The sequence below is a fragment of the Schistocerca gregaria genome, chromosome X (assembly GCF_023897955.1).
Source record: "Schistocerca gregaria isolate iqSchGreg1 chromosome X, iqSchGreg1.2, whole genome shotgun sequence".
Taxonomy (NCBI): domain Eukaryota; kingdom Metazoa; phylum Arthropoda; class Insecta; order Orthoptera; family Acrididae; genus Schistocerca; species Schistocerca gregaria.
The window spans coordinates 40378455-40405332 of record NC_064931.1 but is presented as its reverse complement, the minus strand read 5'-3'; the positions used below and the strand labels follow the sequence as shown (position 1 = coordinate 40405332).

Below are 26878 nucleotides of genomic sequence, written 5' to 3'. Positions count from 1 at the left end.
GTATACTAAAAGAGCAATCTTTGTACAGTATAGAAGAATACTTCTTTAGTGACAGAACAGTGTCTATCTCAGCTGCAACTCAGTACCAAAGGCAACAGCAGCAACTCTGCTATTTTACTACATGATTGTCTTATTATTTTAATGTATATTGCAATCTATTTCTTAAATATCTATTTTGTAGTACCCACTTTAGTATCATAGTTTACATTGAAATTTTTTATTAATTTAAATGTGGTAATATTACTGTAAAACTGATATCTTCTATCCAGCCATGACTGGTGAATGACAAAGAACTGGTAATAAAGGTAATAACAATCAATTCTTTCTTCTTTCTCTGCCACCTTTATTTGTCACTCTGCCCTGACTGAAATATATTTCAAAGTACATAAGCTTAGTGACAATGGGCTGACAGTCAGTAGTTTAAATCTTAATCAGGCCATTCTTGTATAGGTTTAAACTAGTTTCTCTAAATTAAGGCATACAAATACTAGAGTGGTTCCTGAACTGGGCCACTACCTTACTTTGTCTTTGTCCAACTGACCTCTTGTTCTGCCCCTCATGATACTGACTATGAGATGTTCAATTGCTACCTTCCATCATAATTCATTGGTCACATGCCTTCTTATAGAATAGAATATTTTTATTAGCCTTTCAGTATTTTTCATACAATTGTCTTTGTCAAAGTTTACAGAGGGTTTTAGTTTCAGTACAATATTCAAATAGTTACAGAAAGGGGAGAAAAGGTACTAAAGAACTTTTCTTCAGCATTATGTAAAACAATGTTTTATACAGTAATTAAATACACACATAAAAGAATCATAGTAAATAACTAGCTTATACAATATCAAAACATTTTCTTCATAACTTAGGTAAAACATATATTTTGATGATTCATTTCTAAGAATTCTTCAGTTGTATAGAATTCATTGTTTTTTAGCCAGGCCTGCAATGAATTCTTATATTTATTTAGTGGTACTGTACGAGCTGAGCATGGTAACTTATTGAAAAATGTTATGCTTAAGTACTTATAGTTATTATGGACTACAGCAAGTCTTGTGGAAGGCAATTCCAGCAGGTGACTGTTTCTTGTACTATGTGCATGCACATCACATCTCATGTTCAATTTTTTCAGATTTTATCTGACATATATTAGACAGTTATATATGTACATGCTTGGCACTGTCATTATGCCAAGAGACTTAAAATAATTTCTTCAGGACTCTCTGGGTGCTAACCCCTCCATGCACCTGATTGCTTTCTTCTGCCATCTGAAAATACATTCAGCCCTTGGGGAGTTACCCCAAAGGAACATTCCATATTGCAGTTGGCAATGAAAAAACACATAGTATGAGTGGAGTAGCAATTGCCTCCTCACACTGTTTCTTAATTTATACAATAAGAAAAGTTCTCTTGCTAGTTTACTACATAGATAATTGGTGTGTCCTTCCCATGAGAGCTTTTGGTCTATGATTAGTCCAAGTAATTTCACTGTTTTGTTTTCATTTTTAGCTACTTTGAGATTAAATATTATTTCTTCTGTTTTTGTTTGATTTATGCACAGTTAGCCTGACACCAGTAATTAGCCATTTGCACCATTTCTCTATTTTTGTCCAGTACACTAAGTTCTCTCCTGTACTTATTAATGTCATATCATCAGCATATAGTATGTTCCTACACAGTATGTAATTCGAGAAGTCATTAACAGAGACAATGAACAGAAAAGGTCCAAGAACAGAGCCTTGGGGTATTCCTCTTTCTATAGGGAATATTTCTGACCTCTGCTTATTTGCATATACAAGTTGTTACCTATTGCTTAGATAAGATCTGAATAGTCTGAGTGTGTCATCTTCAATGCCGTAGTATTTTAACTTTTTGATGAGTATGTCATATGACACTGAGTCAAAAGCTTTATTTAGGTCAATAAGTGTTCCAGACATTGATACCCTTCATAAACATTGCTAACCAAAGCTTCTACTGCTTTTACAGTTGACAGGTGTGACCTGAAGCCAAACTGTTGTTCATTCAAAATTTTGTTGGTTTCAAAATACCTGTATATCTGCTTATGCACACTATTTTCTACTAACTTGGATATTATTGGTACAATTGAAATGGGTCTGTAGTTATTTGGGAGGTTTTTTTTCACCTTTTTTATACACAGGCAAAGTAACTGCGAGCTTAAGACAGTTGTGGAATATTCCTTCATCAAGTACTCTATTTGATAGTGAGAAAAGTGACATTTCAATGTCTTTTGCTATACATTTAATGATGAGATTACTGAGGCCATAATAATCTTCTGTTTTGGAATTAATTTGTTTCTTGACTTATGAATATCACTTAATGTGATTCAGGTCCAAGTGAACTTCTCACTTCTTGTCTGTTTTGCACAAGTGAGCAATTATTCTGCATCAGAGGCAGAATTGTTGGGTGGGGTGGTGACGCTATTTACAAAATATTCATTGAGAATATTGCAGTCAATAGGGATACTCCTTTCTTTATTGGTATTATTAATTTCCCTTTTAATGACTGTCCAGGCAGCTTTACATTTATTTTTAGAATTTAAAATATATTCATCATTTGCACAGCACTTAGCATTTTTTATTTCTAATCTCTAAAGCTTTCTCAGTTTAGTGTAATTTTCCTTGTCCCTATCATTGTTATGAGACTTGTCTTTCATAATCATCAGTAGTATTCTGAGTATGTTAAGTTGTTGGGTGTACCACTTGCTAGTATTTTGTTGCTTATGAGTAATATTACTCTGGTACCTTTTGGTTACCAAGGGGCATGTCATTTCTACTATATGCTTGATCTCTGTCAGGAAAATGGAAAAACATTTATTAATCATTTTCTTGTTATCTTATTCCTAATGTGATTGTTAGGTCTTTATCTGGCTTTGCAGCTGATGTTACTAAACTGTAAATTCATGTTAGTTCTGCCTAAGAGGTTGTCACTTAGTATTACATGGTGTAGAGCACTTCTGACTTGGATATCTGCTGTGCAGTCTAAAATATGTGATGGTACACAATTTTAATCAATGCCCTGTGCATCAATATCCTGTTTTACATTTCATATGTCCCCACAGTGTTTCATGAGGCGAATGCACAATAAACAGGGCATTTTATTGTATGAAGGGCCATCAATACTAGCAAATAGAAGGTAACAAAACCATAAGAAAAATATTTACAAATGTGGATCCATTTTCTTTCATTTCTGAATTATTCATTGTATTTTAGCTATGTGATGAACAAGGATTTGAAAATTAGACTTGTTTGGTACACATCATAATAATCAGTATCATTAGGAGCAAAGCACTAGCTCTGTTGGACAATGCAGAGGAAGGAAGTCATCCAGTTAAGGAACCACTCAGATTATTCATGCAGCTCATCAACAGTTTCCCATTATTATGTGTCAGGCAATATGTATACTTTACTTTGATGTTGCCTTTTTGTCTCTTGTTGCTATTGCTTCTCTGATTACAGTAGTGTTAGTTTCCTGATTCAAGTGGAATTCATAATCTAGATACGTGACCTCACCTCGATTCACAATAGCAGGTACATTGTTCCTTATACAGAGGCATACAAGCTTCACTGGGCTGCTCAGTGACTGCTATTCCCTAATAATTAAGCTGTGTGGTAATACCACAGTTTTAAGAAGAACCAATAAATAGTTTGATTTACTGTAAATCATCAGACATGATGATAAATTATGTCAATTGTGGGCTTCAATGTTGGATTTGTTGAACAATTTTTACAACTAAAGCCCTGTCTCAAAATCAAGCAGAAATACAAAGACATTCTGGTCATATGTAACATGCAGCTGCCACTGTCTAGATTATAGACCAATATCAATCATCATAGCTTTTGCTATGTTGGCACTGTGAACTGCTGAAAGCAAGGACAAACTACAGCCATTATATTTCCTGAGATCCTGCAGTTCTACTGTATGATTTAATGAAGATCGGATCATTTAAAGTAGAATATTATGGAGATAAAACAGTCCCTCATTCATATCCAGTCAAGGACTAAACAGGAAAATGTAATCAAGAGAAACAAATCTGATGTTGGGGCATGTGGATAAATAAGCATTTGTTCTTAGTGGCTGCACTATTGGTTGTGTCTAGCATTATGACAATTTTTGATGAACGTGATGTTCACTTCCATGGGCTCAGCCTATTTGTTTGTTCCATTGGTCCTCATGTCCATTGAGACTATGCTCTAATCTGTCCTCACAGAGCAACAGGTTCTTACAGTTGCTATCACAAATTTGTCAGCCATTTTGACTATGCAGGCTTCTACATCATTGATGTACCTTTTCTCTGTTATGACAAAGTGGTTGAAGGCTGGGAGGCTTATGAGAAGCAGCTTAGGCAACAATTCCTTGCCTATGGTGTCACTGATGCAATCACGTGTATGGCTTTGTTCTTATCTTGGATTTTTCCTTGGATTTATCAACTGTTGTGCCTGTTAGCCCTGCTCTTGGAACCTGTGTCACTTTTGTTCAAAAATATGTGTAAGTTGTTGTCCAGGTATCACTGTAAGCACACTCTTGTCATTGCAGCATGTGTCAAGTTCTATCATTGTCTTTAATAGCCCTACCAGTTCTACCAAGCTTGTGTGGCTGAACTCCATGGCCTCAGTCACAAATGTCTATTTGTTATCAATGCTCATCATGATTCTTATGCTGATTCTATGGTCTGTGATGCCATCATAAACTGTGAAAAATCATGGAAATTCTGCTGCCTCAGAAATAGATGAAAATAATTCTGAAGATAGTCTGGACAATATAGGCCTACCTGATTTGAGACATTACTTTCAAGTGGACTCAGGTTAGTTTCCAGATTGTACACTGAACTGTATCTAAACTGGGTAACTCATGTAGGGAAGATATCCATGACTTTTCAAATTACATCCTAAAACATATTGCTATTAAACTGTCTCCCCTGAACTGTATTATAAACAGCATGCTTCAAGCTTGGAAATTACCTGATGTTATGAAATCCACAAGTGTTGCCCCAGTCTATAAGAAGGGAGATAGAAAAAGTCCTGGCAGTTACAGACTCCCTCATCCCTCATCCACATAATATTTAAGCTCATAGAAAATTGCACGAAAGAGCAACTATGTAGCTACTTCGAGAACAATAAGCTAATCTCTCTCCTTTACCATATAGCTTTAGCCTGATCTACCCACAACTGAAGTTGTAAAATCTCTAGTTATAGATGTTCTGGGATTCTTTGCAAGCCATTCTTTTGCTTGTGCTATGCTTCTTGATCTGAGCAAGGTCTTTAACACTGTATCACACACTAACCTAATGTCTAGATTTAAAAAGAAATGGAATAAAAGATATTGAACTTTTATTAGTCAAACCCTATCTCTTAGAAAGGAGACAAGTTGTCACTGGAAATAACTGTACTTCAAACACCCTACCTGTCACTACAGGAATATCACACAAGTCAGTCCTGGGCTTAATGATTTACGTAGTTCTTTGCCCTACAAGTCAGTAATATGCACTGACGGTACAATCCTCACGATGACCATTTCATATATATAAGGAAAACACTGAGAATGGCTTTTATGTTTCCACTGTGGCTACAGAAAATTAAACAAAACTGAGACAATATACTTCTATCTCCACAAACTATGTGAAAAAGAAAGTGAGTGTGAATCTTTCAGAGCACTAGGTATTTATTTTGACCCACAACTGAAATGAGATTCACACACTGACCAATTGTGTATTAAACTATCATGTGTAATTTACTGACTATCCAGATTAAAACCCTGTGTCAGTAAGGAATAGCTTCAGTCTTCATATTAAGCTATCTTCCAGGTCAGTTCCTATATGGAAACTCTTCTGATGTGGAAACAGTGTTACTGTGGAAAGAAAAAAAGTGAGAACAATTACAGGTATTCCAAACAGATTTGTGCAGGTCACATTTCAAAGAACAAAAAATATTAACTGTAGCTTCCTTCTACATTTAAGCCTGTCTCCTCTCAATAAAAGAACAGCCAGAGAGTTTAACTTACAGAAGTTCTGTTATGGAACAAGAAACAGGAACAATATAGGCTTAGAATATACTAGATTAAATAAGTCCCAAAGTACCTTCAAATATACTGGCAGAGAGCTGCATGATAAACTACCCCTGGCAGTGGGAGATCTACCATACAATTAATTTGAGTGGCATGTACAGAATCTACTAATTGACAGCTGTGTTTATGAAACAGAAGAATTCTATAATAGTGTGGGATGCTAGTGCAAACATTTAATTTTCAATGTAAAATATAAATGTAGTGATTAATTTTTATTGTAAAATTTTGTTGTATACATATGAAAACACGTGGAATTGTACAAAGATAAGGTGGGTGATGTGATGCTATGAGAAGAGTTTGACACGGGACTGAAAGACTTCTGTTGAAACAAGGCACCTGTAGATGACATTCCCTCAGAATTATTCAGATTCTTGGGAAAACTGACCATGACAAAACGGTTCCACCTCATGTGCAGAATATATGAGACAGATGAAAGACCCTCAGATTTCAAGAAGAATGTGATAAACAGTACCATAGCAGCCAGGTGCTCACAGGTATACTACTGAAATATTGTTTAGTCAGATATGGGTGCAAAATAACACAAATTATTTACAAAAGAATGTAATGAGCAGTAGAAACCAATGTGGGGTAGATTAATTTGGATTCTGAACAGATGTATGAACTTGTTAGGCAATGCTGATTGTACAACTTATTTTACAAGATATTTTACAAGATAGATTGAAGAAAGACACATAGCAACGGTAGATTAAGAAAAACCTTTTGACAATGTTGGCTGGAATCTAAACTTTAAAATTCTGGCGTTATCAGGGATAAAGTGCAGGAAGGAAAATGGATTCCACAATTTCTCCAGACTGTAATTATAGCAATTGATAAACATGAAAAATAGTAATTGAGAAGGGAGTGAGGTAGTGTAATAACTGTCAAATCATTCAGTGTGTACACAGAGCATGTAGTAAAGGAAACCAATAAGAGATTTGGAAGAGAAATTTAAGTTCACAGAAGAAATAAAAACACAAATGTATGTCAATCACATTTTAATTTTGGCACAGGCAGCAAAGAACTTTGAAGATCAGTCAAACACAAGAGAGGCTATGACATGGGCATGAACAAAATAGGGTTTCCAGAATGAGATTTTCACTCTGCAGCAGAGTGTGCACTGATATGAAACTTCCTGGCAGATTAAAACTGTGTGCCGGATCGAGACTCAGTCCGGCACACAGTTTTAATCTGCCAGGAAGTTTCAAAATAGGGTTTACAACTCTTTTGTGAGTAAGTGTGTTGTGAGAACGGGGCTCCAAGCAGTTGCAGCACACCTTGCTCTCCCATGCTGGAATTCTACTCTCCAATTACACCTTTTCTCAGATTGGTCTGTAGGACTGCATCCTTGTGAACATGACTTTGTACAGGACACTGATCATAGGTAATCATGTTGCTTTTCCCACACTTCCTATTTCCTTAGTCATTTTGGATGACTCATGTTTGATCCTTCTTCCAGCTTTCGTCTGTTCTTATAAAATTTTACAATGGTGCAGGCCAAACGTATTCTACCCAACCATTTAAAATTCTAAATAATAGTAAGTTATAATGAAAGATGGGAATGATCATTGTTTATTATCAAAATAGGTAACATCAAAATGCCACCTAAGAAAAATCATGCTTTATACCATAAAGAAGATAGGAAGTCCATACATTTATGCACTGAAATATCAATGGGCTAAGTGCTGATTTTCCAAACAAAACTTATGAAATCAATGAATTTCAAATTAATCTTTCTCAATGTAGAAATATCTAAGTTATTTTTCTTAGTGAATATTGATTTAGAGATTATTAAAATTCTTAATACAATTGAAAATTTCAAAGTAGCTAATAGCTTTTGTAAAGAGAATAACATTGAGGCTCAAGCTCACTTCATAATTTTGAGATTAAGTAAGAAATTATTTTACTTATTTGAATGAAAAGTGTGTATCTGAGATCTCCCATGTCAAATTTAGGGACATAAACGCCAGTAGATTCAATTTACAGAGTACCAGAGAAACAACAGCTGAATCTTTTTGGCCAATTTTAGTTCCTACTTGAAAAACTCAATAAGATAAGAGGAAAAAGATTGTAACAGCTACTGACTTCAGTATCTATATCATAACTGAAAGCAATAATATTTCAAAATTCATTGACATAAGAGAAAACTATGGCTTCAAAGTCAACTTCAATCAAGCAACTGGAGTAAATGCACAATCAGTGACTTGTATTAATAATGCTGTAAGTCATTGTATATTTAAAGATGTTTATAAATACTGCTTAGATTTCAGGATCTCTGACCACTCCACAATATTTACTAAGCTACTAAAGATCATTAGAGAAGTTTTGTACAGCAAAAGCCATATGAAAAGGAACTCACATGGGAGAGGGGAAAAAAACTAATGGTTATATTGAGCAGTAAGTTAAGAGAGGTTACATGACCTTTTGACAGCTCTAGTTCCAGTAACATGCCTGATAACTTTGTGAAATTTTATGTAGTTTTCTTGAAATGTTCAGCAAAGCCTTTCCATTTGGAACCACAGGTAATAAAGTAGCTACTAAACTTAAATGGACAACTCATGGTATAAGAATTCCCAATGCCAGGAAAAGGCAACTCCACAATGAACAATGGTATAACTAAAATAGGAATTTTTAGTAAGTAAATTAGATGTTATAAAGCTGTATTTAAAGCAGCTGTGAAGGTAGCCACACAAATGGCAAACAATAAGTTCATTTTATAACATAAAAGTACAACAAAGGCAGTGTGGTTCATTGTTAAACCAGAGTTAGGTGTTGGAGTTAAAAGTAATATAAATATTTAGGATTAAAGTGGATGATGAATTATTCATAAATGTGTTCACATACTTCCAGATACTGCTCTGAGTAACTTTTGTTAACATCACTATTCTCAAACATATTTTCCACAAATGCTTTGTGGAAGTAAATATTAGCCCCAACCCCATAACACTTGATATAGCTATGGAACTGGCCACAGAATGGCCAGAGAGGCAGATTATGTCATTCATTTAATGACTAATTCACTGATGGAAATCTAGTTAATATTACTCTTTAGTTTACATATTCTCCGATACAATGAGGATGGCTGACAGTGTACAATAACAGGATTAAAATTGGATCAGCACTTTACAGCTTACAGCTATTTGCTTGAATCCTTTATGCTAGAATTTTGCTATATAGTTATCTGAAACTGAGTGTTTGTTTCACTACTAGCCTCTCTCTGAACTTGGTTATTTTCTGCCTTCAGCCCATCTAGCCTAAAAAGATATCACTAGTCACATGACATCTGTAACAACTGATATTTTATTGTTCATTACGTCACCACTACTTCCCACAATGTTTTACTGCTGTTTGAATATCAGTAAATTCATTGAATAACTTTCAAGCATTTTCTTCCACCCTTAAAAAAAAAAAAAAATGCAATTTCAGAGGGACAACGTAAGGCTCATTTTGAAGAATGTGATGCAGAAAAGAAGCAAAACATAGAGAAGATTGTTCAGCTTAAGAAGGAAATCAAAGAAATGTATCTTGAACGAGGAAAACCAGGACAGGTGAGATATCCTGCATTTCATTTATACAATCTCATCTTTTATAAATAAGTTTTCATTGCATAAAAGCATGATATGAGAATTCTGCTGGGGCACTGATCGATGATCTTGTGGACACACAGTAAAGAATATTGCTTTTAAATTGTAGCTTCACAGTACATATATCCTCTAATGAAATTTATTGTAAATAACTCATCACAGTTTAAAAGAATTGGTAAGTACAGAACCACAGTATACAGTACTAGATCCAGAAATGGTTTTGGTTAGTCATCAATTAATTTTGGCTCAAACTCCACTATCAGGCATTATAGGAGAGGTCTTATGCATCCTGGAGAGATTTACTATTGAAATTTTGGGACAGCACTTTTCAGGAGGAGTCAGAAAACATATTACTTCTCTCAACATACATCTTGCGTATTGACCATGAGGAGAAAATTCGAGAAATTAGAGCCAATACAGAGGCTTACTGGCAATCGTTCTTCCCACACACTATTCGCGAGTGGAACAGGGTTGGAGCGATCAGATAGTGGTACCAAAAGTACCCTCTGCCACACACCATTAGGTGGCTTGCAGAGTATGATGTAGATGTAGATATAGAGGCAAATTATTTTACAGTTAAAGTATTCATTGATGTCTGAGCCAGCAATGTAAAATGCATTTTCTTAATAACTCCTTGTATTCAATAAACAAATTGTTATTTATGTTGTAGGTTCTGCATAGCAAAAGAATAAAATGTGTATTCTTCTTCTTCTTCCTCCATTGGCACTACATCCCAGGATGGGACTTGGCCTCCTTGATAATTTCATACCATTCTCCTCTGGACTTCACTTTAGACCCCCAGTAACAGCAACCAACTTGGGCAGTGCCCTCTCCAACCTCGCCACTCCATGTCAACCTTGGTCATCCTCTTGCTCTTCTTCCTCCAAGTTCATTGCAGCTGGCTTTCATTGCAGGATCTGTCTGATAGAGTCATATTACATGTCCAGTCCATCTCAATCTACATGACATTGTGAGCTTTACTGCATCATATTCCTTATAGCAGTCATAAAGCTCATCATTCCTTCACTTTCTCCAACTACCATTTTCATACACAGGTCCAAAGATTCTCTTTAGAATACTTCTTTCATGTGATCTCAGTCTTCTTTCACCCTGCCTTGTAATTTTTACGAAATTTCAGTCACCGACTTTCTCTTCCGAATGCGAAAATATTTTGTTGGGCCCAACCTACATAGGTAGGAATGATCATCAAAATAAAATACGAGAAATCAGAGCTCGAACAGAAAGGTTTAGGTGTTCATTTTTCCCGCTCGCTGTTCGGGAGTGGAATAGTAGAGAGATAGTATGATTGTGGTTCGATGAACCCTCTGCCAAGCACTTAAATGTAAATTGCAGAGTAGTCATGTAGATGTAGATGTTATCCATGTTTCTGAGCCATTCGTAAGTACTGAGCATATCAGCATTTTATAGAGTCAGCACATAGTCTCTCATGACAGAAGCTTGGATTTAAAATGTTGCAGCATTCCAAAATAACATTGATCAGAAGCACTTATGCAGGCCATAATTTCAGTCGAAGTGCTGCCATTTACTTCTGTCTTTGTGCTCAGGTGAGTGAAATATTCCACTCGCTCAAAAGTCAATCCATCAAGCGTTACCGTGGGCTTTAAGGGTTGATTTGTACCATTATACATATACTTGGTCTTTCCTTCATTAATTTTCAGGCTCATGTTCTCTGTATTCAGTTTTAGAGCTGAGAATGCACATTGTAGAGCTCTTAATGTTCTACCCATTAGGTCGAAATCATCTGCATATCCCAACAATTGTATAGACTTCTAGTAGATAGTACCTCTTGTCTGCATACCCGATTGATGCACCACTTTTACGAATGCCCAACTGAAGAGTTGGTAGGAATGCCCATCCCCTTTTCTTAGGCCAGTTCGTGTGGGAAATTGGGGTGATAGCCTTGACTGCATTCGCAAAGCACACTTGGGGGTGCCTTAGGGTGACCCATATCAAACGCACCAACTTTCCAGGCACCCAAAATTCCTCCATTGCCCTAAAGCTTAGCCCAGTTTATTACATCATATGCAAATTTGAAATTAATGAAAAGATGGTGCATACAACCATCAAATTCACTGGCCTTTTCCATTGTTTGCCAGAGAGTAAATACCTCATTCACAGTTGACTTTCCTCATCTGAATCCACACTGATAACTTCTAATAATGTTTTCTACCATGGGTCAGAGTCTACTAAACAAGGTATTTGACAATACTTTATATGCAATATTTAGGAGTGTTCTGCCTCAAATTGCCACATTTAAATATATCTCCTTTCTTGTGTGTTGAACACAACAGATTCCAGATGAGGCACAAAATCTTGTATACCCTGCAATTTAACTCAACTCCTGTGGCTTTCAGTAGTTATGATGTTATATTATCAGTATCTGGTGCTTTATTGTTCTTCAGTTGCGCAATTGTTTTGTCTACTTCTCCTTGAGAGAGAGAGGAGGGACTATGGCCTCACCATCTTCTGGGTGAATCAGGATCCCTTCAATAGGGGGCTCTGGAGCATCCAGCAATTCACTAAAATACTCTACCCAACGTCCAACATCTCTTGGTCATCAGTTTGTAATTCCTAATTTTTACCGTTACACATACTAATACACAACTTGAATGTTCTTCTTCCACTGTTAATTTTCTAATAGAATTTTCTGACATCATTTGTTTCTCCAAATGACTCCAATTCTTCAATCTGCTTTCTTTCCCATTCCCTTTTCTTCTTCCAATGCACTTTCTTCTCTTCTATTTCTCAAGCATTTTACAGTAAATCTGGTTTTTCTCATAACTTATTCTCTTACAATCTTCATCAAACCAGGAATTCCTTGATTGTTTTCCTTCTTGCTCTAGCACTTCTGCTGCATTAATGACTGCATCCCTGCAAGCATTCCTGATCCAGAGTACGATTTACAGTAGGAATGTATAGTGCAAGATTTTCAGTAATCTTCTCAGAGTATGTTTTAAAAATATCTTCATTTTTTAGCTTTGATACCATATACTTTCTTTGAGATGTTCCTCTTTTCTTGTGTTAGATATTCAGGCTCCTAGTTTTGCAGTTACAAGGTGGTGGTCCGAATCCACATTAACTCCTCTGTAGGTATGGAAATCAAGTAAGTTTGAGAAATGCGTGCTGTCAATAATTAAATGATAGTTTTGGTTGAAGGTATGCTGCTCAGGGCTACACCATGTTGCTTTTGGATCCCTTGAGGTTCTCATAGAAGGCATCTTTATCTTGGTAATCTGCTATTTCTGTAGGTGCATGTACATTGATAATTTTGGATTGGGTCTTCCATCTCACTTGTGAGATTATAGATGTTATTCCAGCAAATTCACCCACTATATGTTTAAATTTTTGACTTACTGTGAAGCCTGTACCAAATTTGTGGTTGCTCTATGGACCATAGTAGAAAATCATCCAGCTTCCCATATCAAGCACTCCATGTCCATTCTGTCATTTCCTGTAGGGCAGTTATGCCTGCCTTGGCTTTATCGAGCTGGTCTAGCAGTGACCTCCGGTCTGCCACCCTTGTATAATGACCTTACATTCTACGTTCCAATGAACAACATCAGTTTTCCTTTTTTGTTTGCCTTTGCCTTTCTCTTTAATGGTGCTGTGTTGCTGTCCATGTATCAGTCCAGTTTCTTTTCTTTGAGGTTTCTGAATAGGTCTTTCTTTTTTATAGGAAGATGTTGTTAGCTGCTTGCCCAACCCCCAACTTGGAGGACCAGGATTTGTGTTGGGTTTACTCCTTTAGGGAAGTTGGCTTCACCACACCTCTAGAGCCCTCTCTGCCATATGTTATGGGACACACTTTGTCTGGTTCCTCCATCAAGACCATTCCAGCCTGGGTGACACTACCAGTAGCTATGCTACTGCTGACACCTCTTGACTTCGACGGAGCACGCAAGCCTTCCCGCCCGGCACTGAAGGTGCCTCCAATGAGGTGACATCCCCTGAGAGCGCTGAAATGTGTATTAGTGTTATTAAATCAAAGGATATCATTTTCATAAGTGCATACATTCATTTGCAAATTAGCAGCAGGTATTCGTGCTCAACAACAAATTTTGTCAAAATGCTTGTAAGACATATGATTTGAGAGCACGATACTGTCACATAATGATATGGGGAGCTAGTAATCAATCCCTAAAGATGAATTCATTACCTTAACCAATGCACCACATCACTTTGGTTCAGGGATAGAATCTGCTCACAGTATAACTTTGTTATATGTTAGACAAATTGTGTTGACCTAAAAGTGGGACAGCATAAAAAGCGACTTTTTAATCTAAAAAGACATTCTTGAACAGCCAGTCTGAGAGGTTTTCCCTCTGCTCTCACTTGACTAGTGATGAGAAAAAACTACAGAGGGGCTTCCAACATATAACAGTAATGGCACAGATCTACAATGTATTGTTCTCAATTACAATGATTACTGCATAAGAAATACACTAGAAATAGCTGCTGTTCTCCCTGAATTAAAAATTGTAATTTTATCTGTATACTGTATACTAGACAGATGAACCATTTGCAGAGTCATGAGAGAAAATAATCTTATATTTTGAAAAATACAGTGTACTAAGTTTCATAGGCATAAATATTGACATAAGCCTAAGGGCATCCAAACAACTTATTTTTGTAATATGCTAAGTTCACATGACCTTATTTGCTTTAATGTCAATTCAGCTAGGTGATTTTCCTGTCTTATGTAATTACCATTGTTCATGAAAACCAGTAGGAATTTGCATTGTTCAACATTTATTTTTATCAGACCACAAAATTATCTGATTAAAGTTAAAAACTAAAATTCTTCTCACTTAGAGGATGCATTTACAGTATTTATTTATCAATGCACTCTCAGATATACTTTAAATCTGTTGCCCAAAAGTAGTAAAAATATAAAGCGACATTAACAGCTCTTGAAACAATTGGAAAATTACATTGGATGTTATCAAGAAAGTAGAAATAAGAATAGCTAAAATACTTACTCTGGTGTTAGCACCACTCCAGATAACTTCAATACTTTCTTCATCAATTACTGTGATTGAAATAATTCTGCAACAAATGGACAAAGCCATAAATTTGACAACATCCTGAAATGTAATTATGCTAACAACTTCCTGAAGCACACTGAACATATTGTTTCTGCCTTTCAATGGAAAAAGGTTAAACTGAGTGATATTACCACAACAGTAGGAAAGTTAAATCACTCAGAACCAAAGGACATTTATGATCTCCCCAATTTGTGGTAAAAAAATATGGATATAATTGCAAGCCCACTACGTCAACTGATTACTTGGCTATTCAGTAGTGGCTGTTTCCCTTCAGCCATAAAAATGACAGTTTTTATGCATCTGCTCAAAAAAAGTGAAAAGTCACATGACTGATTACCACCCAATTTATCTTGTACCCATTCTTTCAAATGTAACAGAGTGCTGAAAGCAGCTCCAAGTCTGTGGACACCTATCTAGAAATAAGAGTCCAAGTGACTTAGTATGGTTTCAGATTTGGTTTGTCAATGGCAAAAGCAGTTAAAGATATTGTTTCATTTTTACTATCCTCATTTGAATCATTTTTTTATCTCAGCAAGGCATTTGACTCTGGCAGCCACATGATTCTGATTAAAAAGCTCTAGACTATGGGTTGCAAGGTTTAGGACTTTCTTTGATCAGATCCTGCCGGAGTGGTAGCAAACAAATAGTATAGTTCAACAACAGAGATTAAATGTCCTTGATGTCACATGGGGAGTGCTATAAAGTTTTGTATTGGTCTCTTTACTATTCATAATCCACTTTAAAGATTTGCCTAGTACTATGTTGTGTAAATTCACACTATATGCAGATGACACAAAATTTGTTATAAATGGAAAAGTCTTAGCAGCATTAAAGCATCAAAGCTAGGATCATCTCAGAGCATCCAGTTTATGGTTTCGAATTAATGTATTGTGTGACAATCAGGATGAAATTGTAAATTTAGGTTATGTATTAAAAATGAAGGCAATGAATGTGTTTCTGTCAAATGTCTTAAGAATTATCTTGATTCAGAATGATAATGCAAAAGTCATACTGAATATCTTTGTTAGCACATGTTCCATAATTATTAACTCTTTCACGTACAACTAATTTGACCAAAAAACTGCTCTAGAAGTACACGTCTTATTTTTATTGTCAAAAATTCATACAACCAACATATTTATAATAGAATGAACACAATTATTACCACTGTACACAAAAATTCAATTTTTATAATCATTGTTGGTCACAAGGGAGGTGGTTTATTTTATGTACCACCGTGCATCAAGATGCATGATAGTCTTGGAAGCATGACTTCCTTTTCCCTAAGAATAGAGGAACCTTACACACACTACACATAAAGTCAGTGCGAATTTGTTGTTTCTTGGTACTAAATGCTGCGCATCTCCTCCTTTTACATCTTTCTGGCTGATGAGATAAACTTTCAAGGCGCACAGGTTTCAGAACATTGGGTTTCTTCTTGTTGAACTGGAGATGGATGCTCAGACTTTGCTTTTTACCTCTTGAAGCTACCAAGGCAGGTGCCACTAAATCCCTTGTGATTTCTCTTCTGAAGTCCTTCAGAGTCATCTTAGACAACTTCATTTCTGTTTGGATGATGAAAGCATTCACCACAGTGGCATCAATAAAGTACCAAAATATTCTGATCCACCACTTTCTGCTCTTTCTGTCAGTTGCATATACGTCCTTCAGCTGATCAAATTTATCTACACAATTCATGTTGGCATTGTAATGGGGCAAGAAACGTTTATTTCATTTCCATCTTTTTCCTTTCTTGTAACCTCTGTTTGGGTTCGATCATGGAAATTTGAAAGCAGTTGGACAGATCTCTTACCTTTCCACTTCATCACACTAAGGCCTATATTGCTAGTAGCCCAATCATAGTCACCCCTATTCAATTCCTTGTCACTTTTCAGAATAGGTAAAGATTTTCTACTTGGGTTCACTGTACCACAAGCATGTATTTTGTTTTCTTTCAAATCTTGAAGGAGATCTGGGCTGCTGTTGTTGTTGTTGTTGTTGTTGTTGTTGTTGTTGTTGTTGTTGTTGTTGTTGTTGTTGTTGTTGTGGTCTTCAGTCCTGAGACTGGTTTGATGGAACTCTCCATGCTACTCTATCCTGTGCAAGCTTCTTCATCTCCCAGTACTTAATGCAACCTAAATCCTTCTGAATCTGCTTAGTGTATTCATCTCTTGGTCTCCTACGATTTTTATCCTCCACGCTGCTCTCCAATGCTAAATTTGTATCCCCTGATGCCTCAGAACATGTCCTAGCAACTGGTCCCTTCTTGTTAAGTTGTGCCACAAACTCCTCTTCTTCCCAGTTCTATTCAATACCTCCTCATTAGTTATGTGATCTACCCATTTAATCTTCAGCATTCTTCTATAGCACCACATTTTGAAAGCTTCTATTCTCTTCTTATCCAAACTATTTATCGTCCATGATTCACTTCCATACATGGCTACACTCCATACAAATACTTTCAGAAACAACTTCCTGACACTTAAATCTATACTCAATGTTAACAAATTTCTCTTCTTCAGAAACTTTCCTTGCCATTGCCAGTATACATTTTATATCCTCTCTACTTCAACCATCATCAGTTATTTTGCTCCCCAAACAGCAAAACTTCTTTACTACTTTAAGTATCTCATTTCATAATCTAATTCCCTCAGCATCACCAGACTTAATTCAACTACATTCCATTATCCTAATTTTGCTTTTGTTGATGTTCATCTTATATTCTCCTTTCAAGACACTGTGCATTCCGTTCAACTGCTCTTCCAAGTCCTTTGCTGTCTCTGACAGAATTACAATGTCATCGGTGAACATCAAAATTTTTATTTCTTCTCCATGGATTTTAATGCCTACTCTGAATTTTTATTTTGTTTCCTTTACTGCTTGCTCAATATACAGATTGAATAACATCGGGGAGGGGCTACAACCCTGTCTTACTCACTTCCCAACCACTGCTTCCCTTTCATGTCACTCGACCCTTATAACTGCCATCTGGTTTCTGTACAACTTGTAAATAGCCTTTCACTCCCAGTATTTTACCCCTGCCACCTTTAGAATATGAAAGAGAGTATTCCAGTCAACATTATCAAAAGCTTTCTCTAAGTCTACAAATGCTAGAAATGTAGGTTTGCCTTTTCTTAATCTTTCTTCTAAGATAAGTCATAAGGTGAGTATTGCCTCACGTGTTCTAACATTTGTACGGAATCTAAACTGATCTTTCCTGAGGTCGGCTACTACCAGTTTTTTCATTCGTCTAAAGAATTCATGTTAGTATTTCACAGCTGTGACTTATTAAACTGATAGTTCGGTAATTTTTACATCTGTCAACACCTGCTTTCTTTGGGATTGGAATTATTATATTATTCTTGAAATCTGAGGGTATTTTGCCTATCTCATACATCTTGCTCACCAGATGGTAGAGTTTTGTCAGAACTGGCTCTCCCAAGGCCGTCAGTAGTTCTAATGGAATGTTGTCTACTCCCGGGGCATTGTTTCGACTCAGGTCTTTCAGTGTTCTGTCAAACTCTTCACACAGTATTGTATCTCCCATTTCATCTTCATCTTCATCTACATCCTCTTCTATTTCCATAATATTGTCCTCAAGTACATCACCCTTGTATAGACCGTCTATATACTCCTTCCACCTTTCTGATTTCCCTTCTTTGCTTAGAACTAGGTTTCCATCTGAGCTCTTGATATTCATACAAGTGGCTCTCTTTTCTCCAAAGGTCTCTCTAATTTTCCTGTAGGCAGTATCTATCTTGCCCCTAGTGAGATGAGCCTCTACATGCTTACATTTGTCCTCTAGCCATTCCTGCTTAGCTATTTTGCACTCCCTGTCAATCTCATTTTTGAGATGTTTGTATTCCTTTTCGCCTGCTTTATTTACTGCATTTTTATATTTTCTCCTTTCATCAATTAAATTCAACATTTCTTCTGTCACCCAAGGATTTCTACTAGCCCTGGTCTTTTTACCTACTTGATCCTCTGCTGCCTTCACTACTTCATCCCTCAGAGCTACCCCTTCTTCTTCTTCTTCTTCTTCATTTCTTTCCCCATTCCTCTGAATTGTTCCCTGAAACTCTGTACAACCTCTGGTTTAGTCAGTTTACCCAGATCCCATCTCCTTAAATTCCCACCTTTTTGCAGTTTCTTCAGTTTCAATCTACAGTTCATAACCAATAGATTGTGGTCAGAGTCCACACCTGCCCTTGCAAATGTCTTACAATTTAAAACCTGGTTCCTAAATCTCTGTCTTACCATTATATAATCTATCTGATACCTTTTAGTATCTCCAGGATTCTTCCATGTATACAACCTTCTGTTATGATTCTTGAACCAAGTGTTAGCTATGATTAAGTTATGCTCTGTGCAAAATTCTTCCAGGCAGCTTCCTCTTTCATTTCTTACCCCCAATCCATATTCACCTATGTTTCCTTCTCTCCCTTTTCCTATTCTTGACCGAGCGAGGTGGCGCAGTGGTTAGCACACTAGACTCGCATTCGGGAGGACGATGGTTCAATCCCGTCTCCGGTCATCCTGATTTAGGTTTTCCGTGAATTCCCTAAATCGTTTCAGGCAAATGCTGGGATGGTTCCTTTGAAAGGGCACGGCTGATTTCCTTCCCCATCCTTCCCTCACCCGAGCTCGCGCTCCGTCTCTAATTACCTCGTTGTCGACGGGATGTTGAACACTAATCTCCATCTCCTCCTCCTCCTCTTGAATTTCAGTCACCCATGAGTATAAAATTTTTGTCTCCCTTAACTACCTGAATAATTTCTTTTATCTCATCATACATTTCATAAATTTCTTCATCATCTCCAGAGCTAGTTGACATATAAACTTATACCACTGTAGTAGGCATGGGCTTCATGTCTATCTTGGCCACAATAATGTGTTCACTATGCTGTTTGTAGTAGCTTACCCACACTCCTATTTTTTATTCATTATTAGACATACTTCTGCATTACCCCTATTTGATTTTGTATTTATAACCCTGTATTCATCTGACCAAAAGTCTTGTTCCTCCTGTCACCGAACTTCACCAATTTCCCCTATATCTAACTTTAACCTATGCATTTCCCTTTTTAAATTTTCTAACCTACCTGCCCGATTAAGGGATCAGGCATTCCACACTCTGATCCGTAGAACGCCAGTTTTCTTTCTCCTGATAATGATGTCCTCTTGAGTAGTCCCCACCCAGAGATCCGAGTGGGGGTCTATATTACCTCCAGAATATTTTACCCAAGAGGACGCCACCATCATTTAACCATACAGTAAAGCTGCATGCCCTCGGGAAAAGTTACGTCTGTAGTTTCCCCTTGCTTTCAGGCGTTCACAGTACCAGCACAGCAAGGCTGTTTTGGTTACTGTTGCCCCTGAAACTACTGAAAAGGCTGCTGCCCCTCTTCAGGAACCACATGTTTGTCTGGCCTCTCAACAGATTCCTCTCCATTGTTGTTGCACCTACGGTATGGCCATTTGTATTGCTGAGGCACACAAGCCTCCCCACCAGTGGCAAGGCCCATGATTCATGGGAGGGATCTGGGCTACTGAAATAATTATCAAAGTAAACTCTGTGATCCTTACCTTTAATATTTTCAGTGAGGTGTTTTACAACTCTTCCTCCCAGTTTCTTTTCTACAGCATTATCTTTCTTTCCTGTGTAAATATCCAACTCCCATGCATAGCCAGATTTGTCTGCTAGCACCCACACCTTTTAGCCTCTCTTGATAGCCTTCTTTGGCAAGTACTGTTTCATAGAAGATCTTCCTTTAAATTTAATCATAGATTTGTCCACTGCCATACATACATTTGGATTAAGTGCTTTCTGAAAGTTATGTGAAATTCTTTCTAGGAAAGGATGCAACTGATAAAGTTTATCATAGTTGTTGTCCCTTTGAGGCATTTTACTATTGTCATTCAAATGTACCTTGGTGAGAAACCATTCGAAAAGTCTCCTTGACATTAGCTGACTCACATAACTATCATGTAGCTCAGCACCTAAACTCCAGTAGTCTAACTAGGAAGTGGTTTTATGCCCATCAAGATATTTATCCGTAAGAAAGTTTTTAATTCTGCCATGGATGCTGGCACATAAGTACCAGTAGTCAGAGATGACTGTTGCACATATAAGTTCATCTGAAACAAAATTAAATACATAATATCATCTGAAAGCAGAACTCCAAATAACTGATTTGGTGTTGGTGTGTCTAATTCCACAGTAAAAACACTGAAACCACACTGGGAAGTAAATGCAGGGGCATCAGCAATGCGTTCAGTTTTGCTCCACTTATGTTCAGTCTTCAAATCTCAGATGGAGGGAGTCTGATGCACTGTGACGGTTTGTCTTAGCTCAGTCTCTGGTGACCTAATGACTGGACACTCATCCTCAGAATCACTTGATGTATCAGAATCAGTCAGAATAGTTTTGGATGTAGTTGGTTCCAGACAATAAGAATTGTCATTGGTGTCATCACTGCCCCCATTATCAAATGATATGTCAGATGGAATATCCTCTTCAAAAGCTTTCAAAATTTCAGACTCAGCCAGCTTTCTCCAACCCCTCATTATTACTGAAAAGTAAAGAGTAAGATTTACCTATGTCTGAAGTAGACTGACTGTTGTGGTACAGTGGCACATATTTTGAACCGATGAATAATTAGATACATTTTAATAATTTATCATGTAAATAGTATGAACAACACAAAAAACTACAATAAACAAATGTACTTACATATTCCAATAGAAATTTTGTTGGAAACTTCCGCTAGCAGGTAACAAATAACAATGTTGCACAAACAATGTCTCCACAGTGTACTTGAGCGCAACTGATACAGAAATATGGCATACTGGTGCTGCTACAAGAACCCAGTAACAACTGCCATCTGGTGCATACATCCAAGAACTACAAAGAACATGCACTACTAGTAGTTCAAGTGATCTATCACGAGAATGTGCTGTTCTACGCATCCAAATTGGTGGTACAAATAATGTACCACCATACAACCTTGGTGCAACATAAGGTGGTACACAAATTGTACCACCAGACTTGAAAGAGTTAAGTAAACTTAAGTCATGTGTTCCTGACAAGCTATTGTTCAATGCCTACTATAATAATAATAATAATAATAATAATAATAATAATAATAATAATAATACCCGTGGAGGCCCGGGAAAAGACTAGGCCTCCGGTATGTTCTGCCAGTCGTAAAAGGCAACGAAAAGAACAAACCACTAATAGGGCTAACCCCCCTTTTAGTGTGATTAGTTGGTTCAGGACACAACTAAAGAAGCCTCGGACAAGCGCCGTCATGGTTGGGGATGACGCTTGAACCCTATGCCCGCCCACAATGGTAACGACACTGCTAGCCAACTGGAAAATGATTTAAATCCAAATAGAGGTGTTTTGCAGGATACGCTTCCTGCAACCACCCTAGAAGGAAAACAAAGACAGAGGATGAGATGGTCAGATGAAGTTAACCAACACCTCATGTTCTGTTATTACCAAGCAACAAACCTAGGAACCAACACAACTGGATACAGATCACAAGTATACACAACATTTATTACCAGATACCCAGAATTAAAATTTTTAACACAACAACGACTAGCTGATCAGATCCGTGTAATAATCAAAAAATAACAGGATACCCCAGTCAGAATTAGAAAACATCAAACAAGTACAACAAATACTGGAACAAAATAATGTGCAATCAGAAGAAGAAGAAAATACAGTAATGGACTCAAACATCCCAGAGCAAACAAACAAAGAACAACACACATCAATTAAACAATCAGAGGAAAACGAAATCTTAAGACTGCCACCAGAACAGGTACAAATAGAACACAAAGTGACACACATGTTAGATATAGAAGAAAAATTTCATCTGACATATATAGAATACAAAGACACAAATACAGACATTAGACCATTCTTGCATAGACCGCAAAATAACCCACAAGTCGAAACAACAATAAAAACTATCAACACAATCATACACAACAAAATAAATGAAAACACAACTATGGAAGAGTTACAACTACTGGTTTATATAGGAGCACTCACTACACTAAATATACACACTAGGCAGAGATCATAACCAACCAACACACAGAAGAAACCCACAAAACCAGCATGGCAACACAGGCTACAGATCAGAATAGAAAAACTGAGAAAAGACATTGGACAGCTAACACAATTTATAAGACATCAAATGTCAGAAAAAAATGAAAAAGGTTAGGAAAAATCTCACAACAAGAAGCGATAGAGCAATTAGATGAAAAGAAGCAGAAATTACAAGCATTGGCCAAACGACTTAGAAGATACAAAAAAGTGAAAATAGAAGGAAACAAAACCAAACATTCAACACAAACCAAAAGAAATTTTACCAGACAATAGCTAACACACACATTAAAATAGACAATCCACCAAACATAACAGACATGGAACACTTCTGGAGCAACATATGGTCAAACCCGTTACAACATAACAGGCATGCACGGTGGAGAGAAGCAGAAACAGACACATACAAGATGATACCACAAATGCCTGAAGTGATAATTTTGCAACATGAAGTCACCAAAGCAATTCTACTCACAATGGGAAAGCCCCTGGAAAAGATAAAGTAGCAAATTTCTGGCTAAAGAAGTTCACCTCAACACATTCACATCTAACTAATTTATTTAACAGTTACATTGCAGACCCATACACATTCCATGATACACTTACACATGGAATAACTTATATGAAACCTAAAGATCAAGCAGACACAGCAAACCCAGCTAAATACCACCCCATAACATGCCTACCAACAATATACAAAATATTAACTTCAGTCATTACACAGAAATTAATGACACATACAACACAGAACAAAATTATAAGAACAAAAAGGCTGTTGCAAAGGAGCACAAGGATGTAAAGAGCAACTGATAAAAGATGCAGAGGTGACATATCAAGCTAAAACTAAACAAAGGCCGCTACACTATGCATACATTGATTACCGAAAAGCTTTTGATAGTGTATGCCACTCATGTTTACTACAAATATTGGAAATATACAAAGTAGATCCTAAATTGATACAGTTCCTAAACATAGTAATGAAAAATTGGAAAACCACACTTAATATCCAAACAAATTCAAATCATATCACATCACATCACAGCCAATACAGATTAAGCGTGGAATATACCAAGGAGACTCATTAAGTCCTTTCTGCTTCTGCCTTGCTCTGAACCCACTATCCAACATGCTAAATAATACAAATTATGGATACAATATTACTGGAACATACCCACACAAAATCACACATTTGCTATACATGGATGATCTAAAACTACTGGCAGCAACAAATCAACAACTCAACCAATTACTAAAGATAACAGAAGTATTCAGCAATGACATAAATATGGCTTTTGGAACAGACAAATGTAAGAAAAATAGCATAGTCAAGGGAAAACACACTAAACAAGAAGATTACATATTGGATAACCACAGCAACTGCATAGAAGCGATGGAGAAAACAGATGCCTATAAATATCTAGGATACAGACAAGAAATAAGAATAGATAATACAAATATTAAAGAAGAACTGAAAGAAAAATATAGACAAAGACTAACAAAAATACTGAAAACAGAATTGACAGCAAGAAACAAAACAAAAGCTATAAATACTTATGCTATATCAATATTGACCTACTCATTTGGAGTAGTGAAATGGAGTAACACAGACCTAGAAGCAGTCAATACACTTACACAATCACAATGCCACAAATATAGAATACATCACATACATTCAGCAACAGAAAGATTCACATTAAGCAGAAAGGAAGGAGGAAGGGGATTTATCGACATAAAAAACCTACATTATGGACAGGTAGACAATTTAAGAAAATTCTTTCTAGAACGATCAGAAACTAGCAAAATACACAAAGCAATCACTCATATAAATACATTGGCTACACCACTGCAATTTCATAACCATTTCTACAACCCTTTAGATCACATAACAGCAACAGATACGAAGAAAGTAAATTGGAAAAAGAAAAAACTACATGGCAAGCACCCGTATCATCTAACAGCCACACATCGATCAAGACACATCCAACACATGGCTAAGAAAAGGCAATATATACAGTGAGACGGAAGGATTCATGATTGCAATACAGGTTCAAACAATAAACACCAGATATTACAGCAAGCATATTATTAAAGATCCCAATACTACAACAGATAAATGCAGACTTTGCAAACAACAAATAGAAACAGTAGGTCACATTACAAGCAGATGTACAATACTAGCAAATACAGAATACCCCAGAAGACATGACAATGTAGCAAAAATAATACATCAACAGCTTGCCTTACAACATAAACTTATAAAACAACACATTCCCACATACAAGTATGCACCACAAAATGTACTGGAGAATGATGAATACAAATTATACAGAACCATTATAACAGATAAAACAACACCACATAACAAACATGACATCATACTCACCAATAAAAGGAAGAAATTAACACAACTAATCGAAATATCCATACCCAGTACAACAAATATACAAAAGAAAACAGGAGAAAAAATTGAAAAATACATCCAACTGGCTGAGGAAGGCAAGGATATGTGGCATCAGGATAAAGTTGACATTATACCAATTATACTATCAACTACAGGAGTCATACCACACAATATCCACCAGTACATCAATGCAATACAGCTACATCCAAACTTATATATACAACTACAGAAATCTGTAATTATTGATACATGTTCTATTACCCGAAAGTTCCTAAATGCAATATAACACATACCGTACAGTTAAAAGGAAGTCACACTTGATCAAGGTCTGCGTCACTTTTCATTTTTGAACAGACATAACGTCTGAGAAAAAGAAATAATAATAATAATAATAATAATAATAATAATAATAATAATAATAATAATAATAATAATATTTGGTAAAAAGACAAAAGCATATGATGAGTCAAAAGTAAACAGTCTTGTAGATTGCATTTCAAGAAACTAAAAATACCAATTGTTATATTCCTCTCTATTCTAAACTGTTTGCTACACACAAATGAAAATGAACAAGATTACGCGTATTGACAATCTGTTCATCAACATTAAATATGCCAAAAATAGCAGACTGATATCCCAGCTGTCAAACACAAGAAAACCCAAGACAGTCACAAAGATGTGAGTTTACAATACTTTAAAATGGTGTCAGCACAGATTTATGGTGTGATGGTTCATTCACAAACACCACATGAAACTAGCTTTATTTAAGGCATTTTATTTAAAATATGCCCCAAAGATGGTCTTTAATACTAATGTTGATTCATTTATGTTGTGTATGTATATGTAATGAACATTGCCACAAGCTATGCTGTAGACAGTGTGGTGTAGTGGTTAGTGTTCTGGCAGGCATGCTACAGGTCACCAGTTCAAACCCTACCACCCACAGATATTTATTACTTAGTATTTATCAAATCTGCAAGGGTTCTGATACATTTTTTTTAATGTTTGAGTATTCTTCAGTATTCAGTGTACAGTATGTATAAATAGCAGCATTCTGGAATATACAAAATATGTGTAAACAGCTGCACCCTTTCAGTGATACGTGTCATATTTCATTGATGACGATTCACATTCGAAGTTGAGTGCGGTTATAATGTGGAATTGTTTGGTGGAGATATTGGGCACTTCAAAACATCTACATCTATGTGGTTCTAGTTAGGCAGCATAAAAACTGTCACCTATACAGATACCAATCGAGATACGAGCAACACTTCATTTCAGTGGCCCATATATTCAGGAAACCAATGGGTTCGGAGCTAGGAGTAAGTCAGCTGCACATCAGGCATTCATTAGCGTTTTGTGGAGACTCTGGTTAGGACCTGATGAAATGGCTGAAAGGTTTTAACAGTCAGCAAATACAACAGGTGGGACAACATGATGTGGTTGGCAACTGTGTACATTTACTTGAATGGCAAACCCAGCTATGGTTTGAGAACAAGGAAGATGAGCTACAGATCTGGAACAAATTCCACGCCAAATTGGAGAAAACATTTGGTGACAATCAAAGGCAAATCTGATTAGAGGAAGGACAACTAAGGAGCAGGGCCTAACATAATGGCAAAATGAC

General features: G+C 36.5%; 1 protein-coding gene across 1 annotated transcript in view; it reads left to right on the top strand.

The window, feature by feature from the left end:
* The first annotated feature begins 7377 nt into the window (after window positions 1–7377).
* LOC126297454 (outer dynein arm-docking complex subunit 3) overlaps window positions 7378–26878 on the top strand; it is a 291407-nt gene continuing 271906 nt past the window's right edge. Inside the window, exons 1-2 of the mRNA XM_049988314.1 lie at window positions 7378–7462; window positions 9505–9626. Coding sequence (XP_049844271.1) covers window positions 7435–7462; window positions 9505–9626 — 150 coding nt within the window. The 5' untranslated portion in view covers window positions 7378–7434. The remainder of the gene's footprint in view (window positions 7463–9504; window positions 9627–26878) is intronic.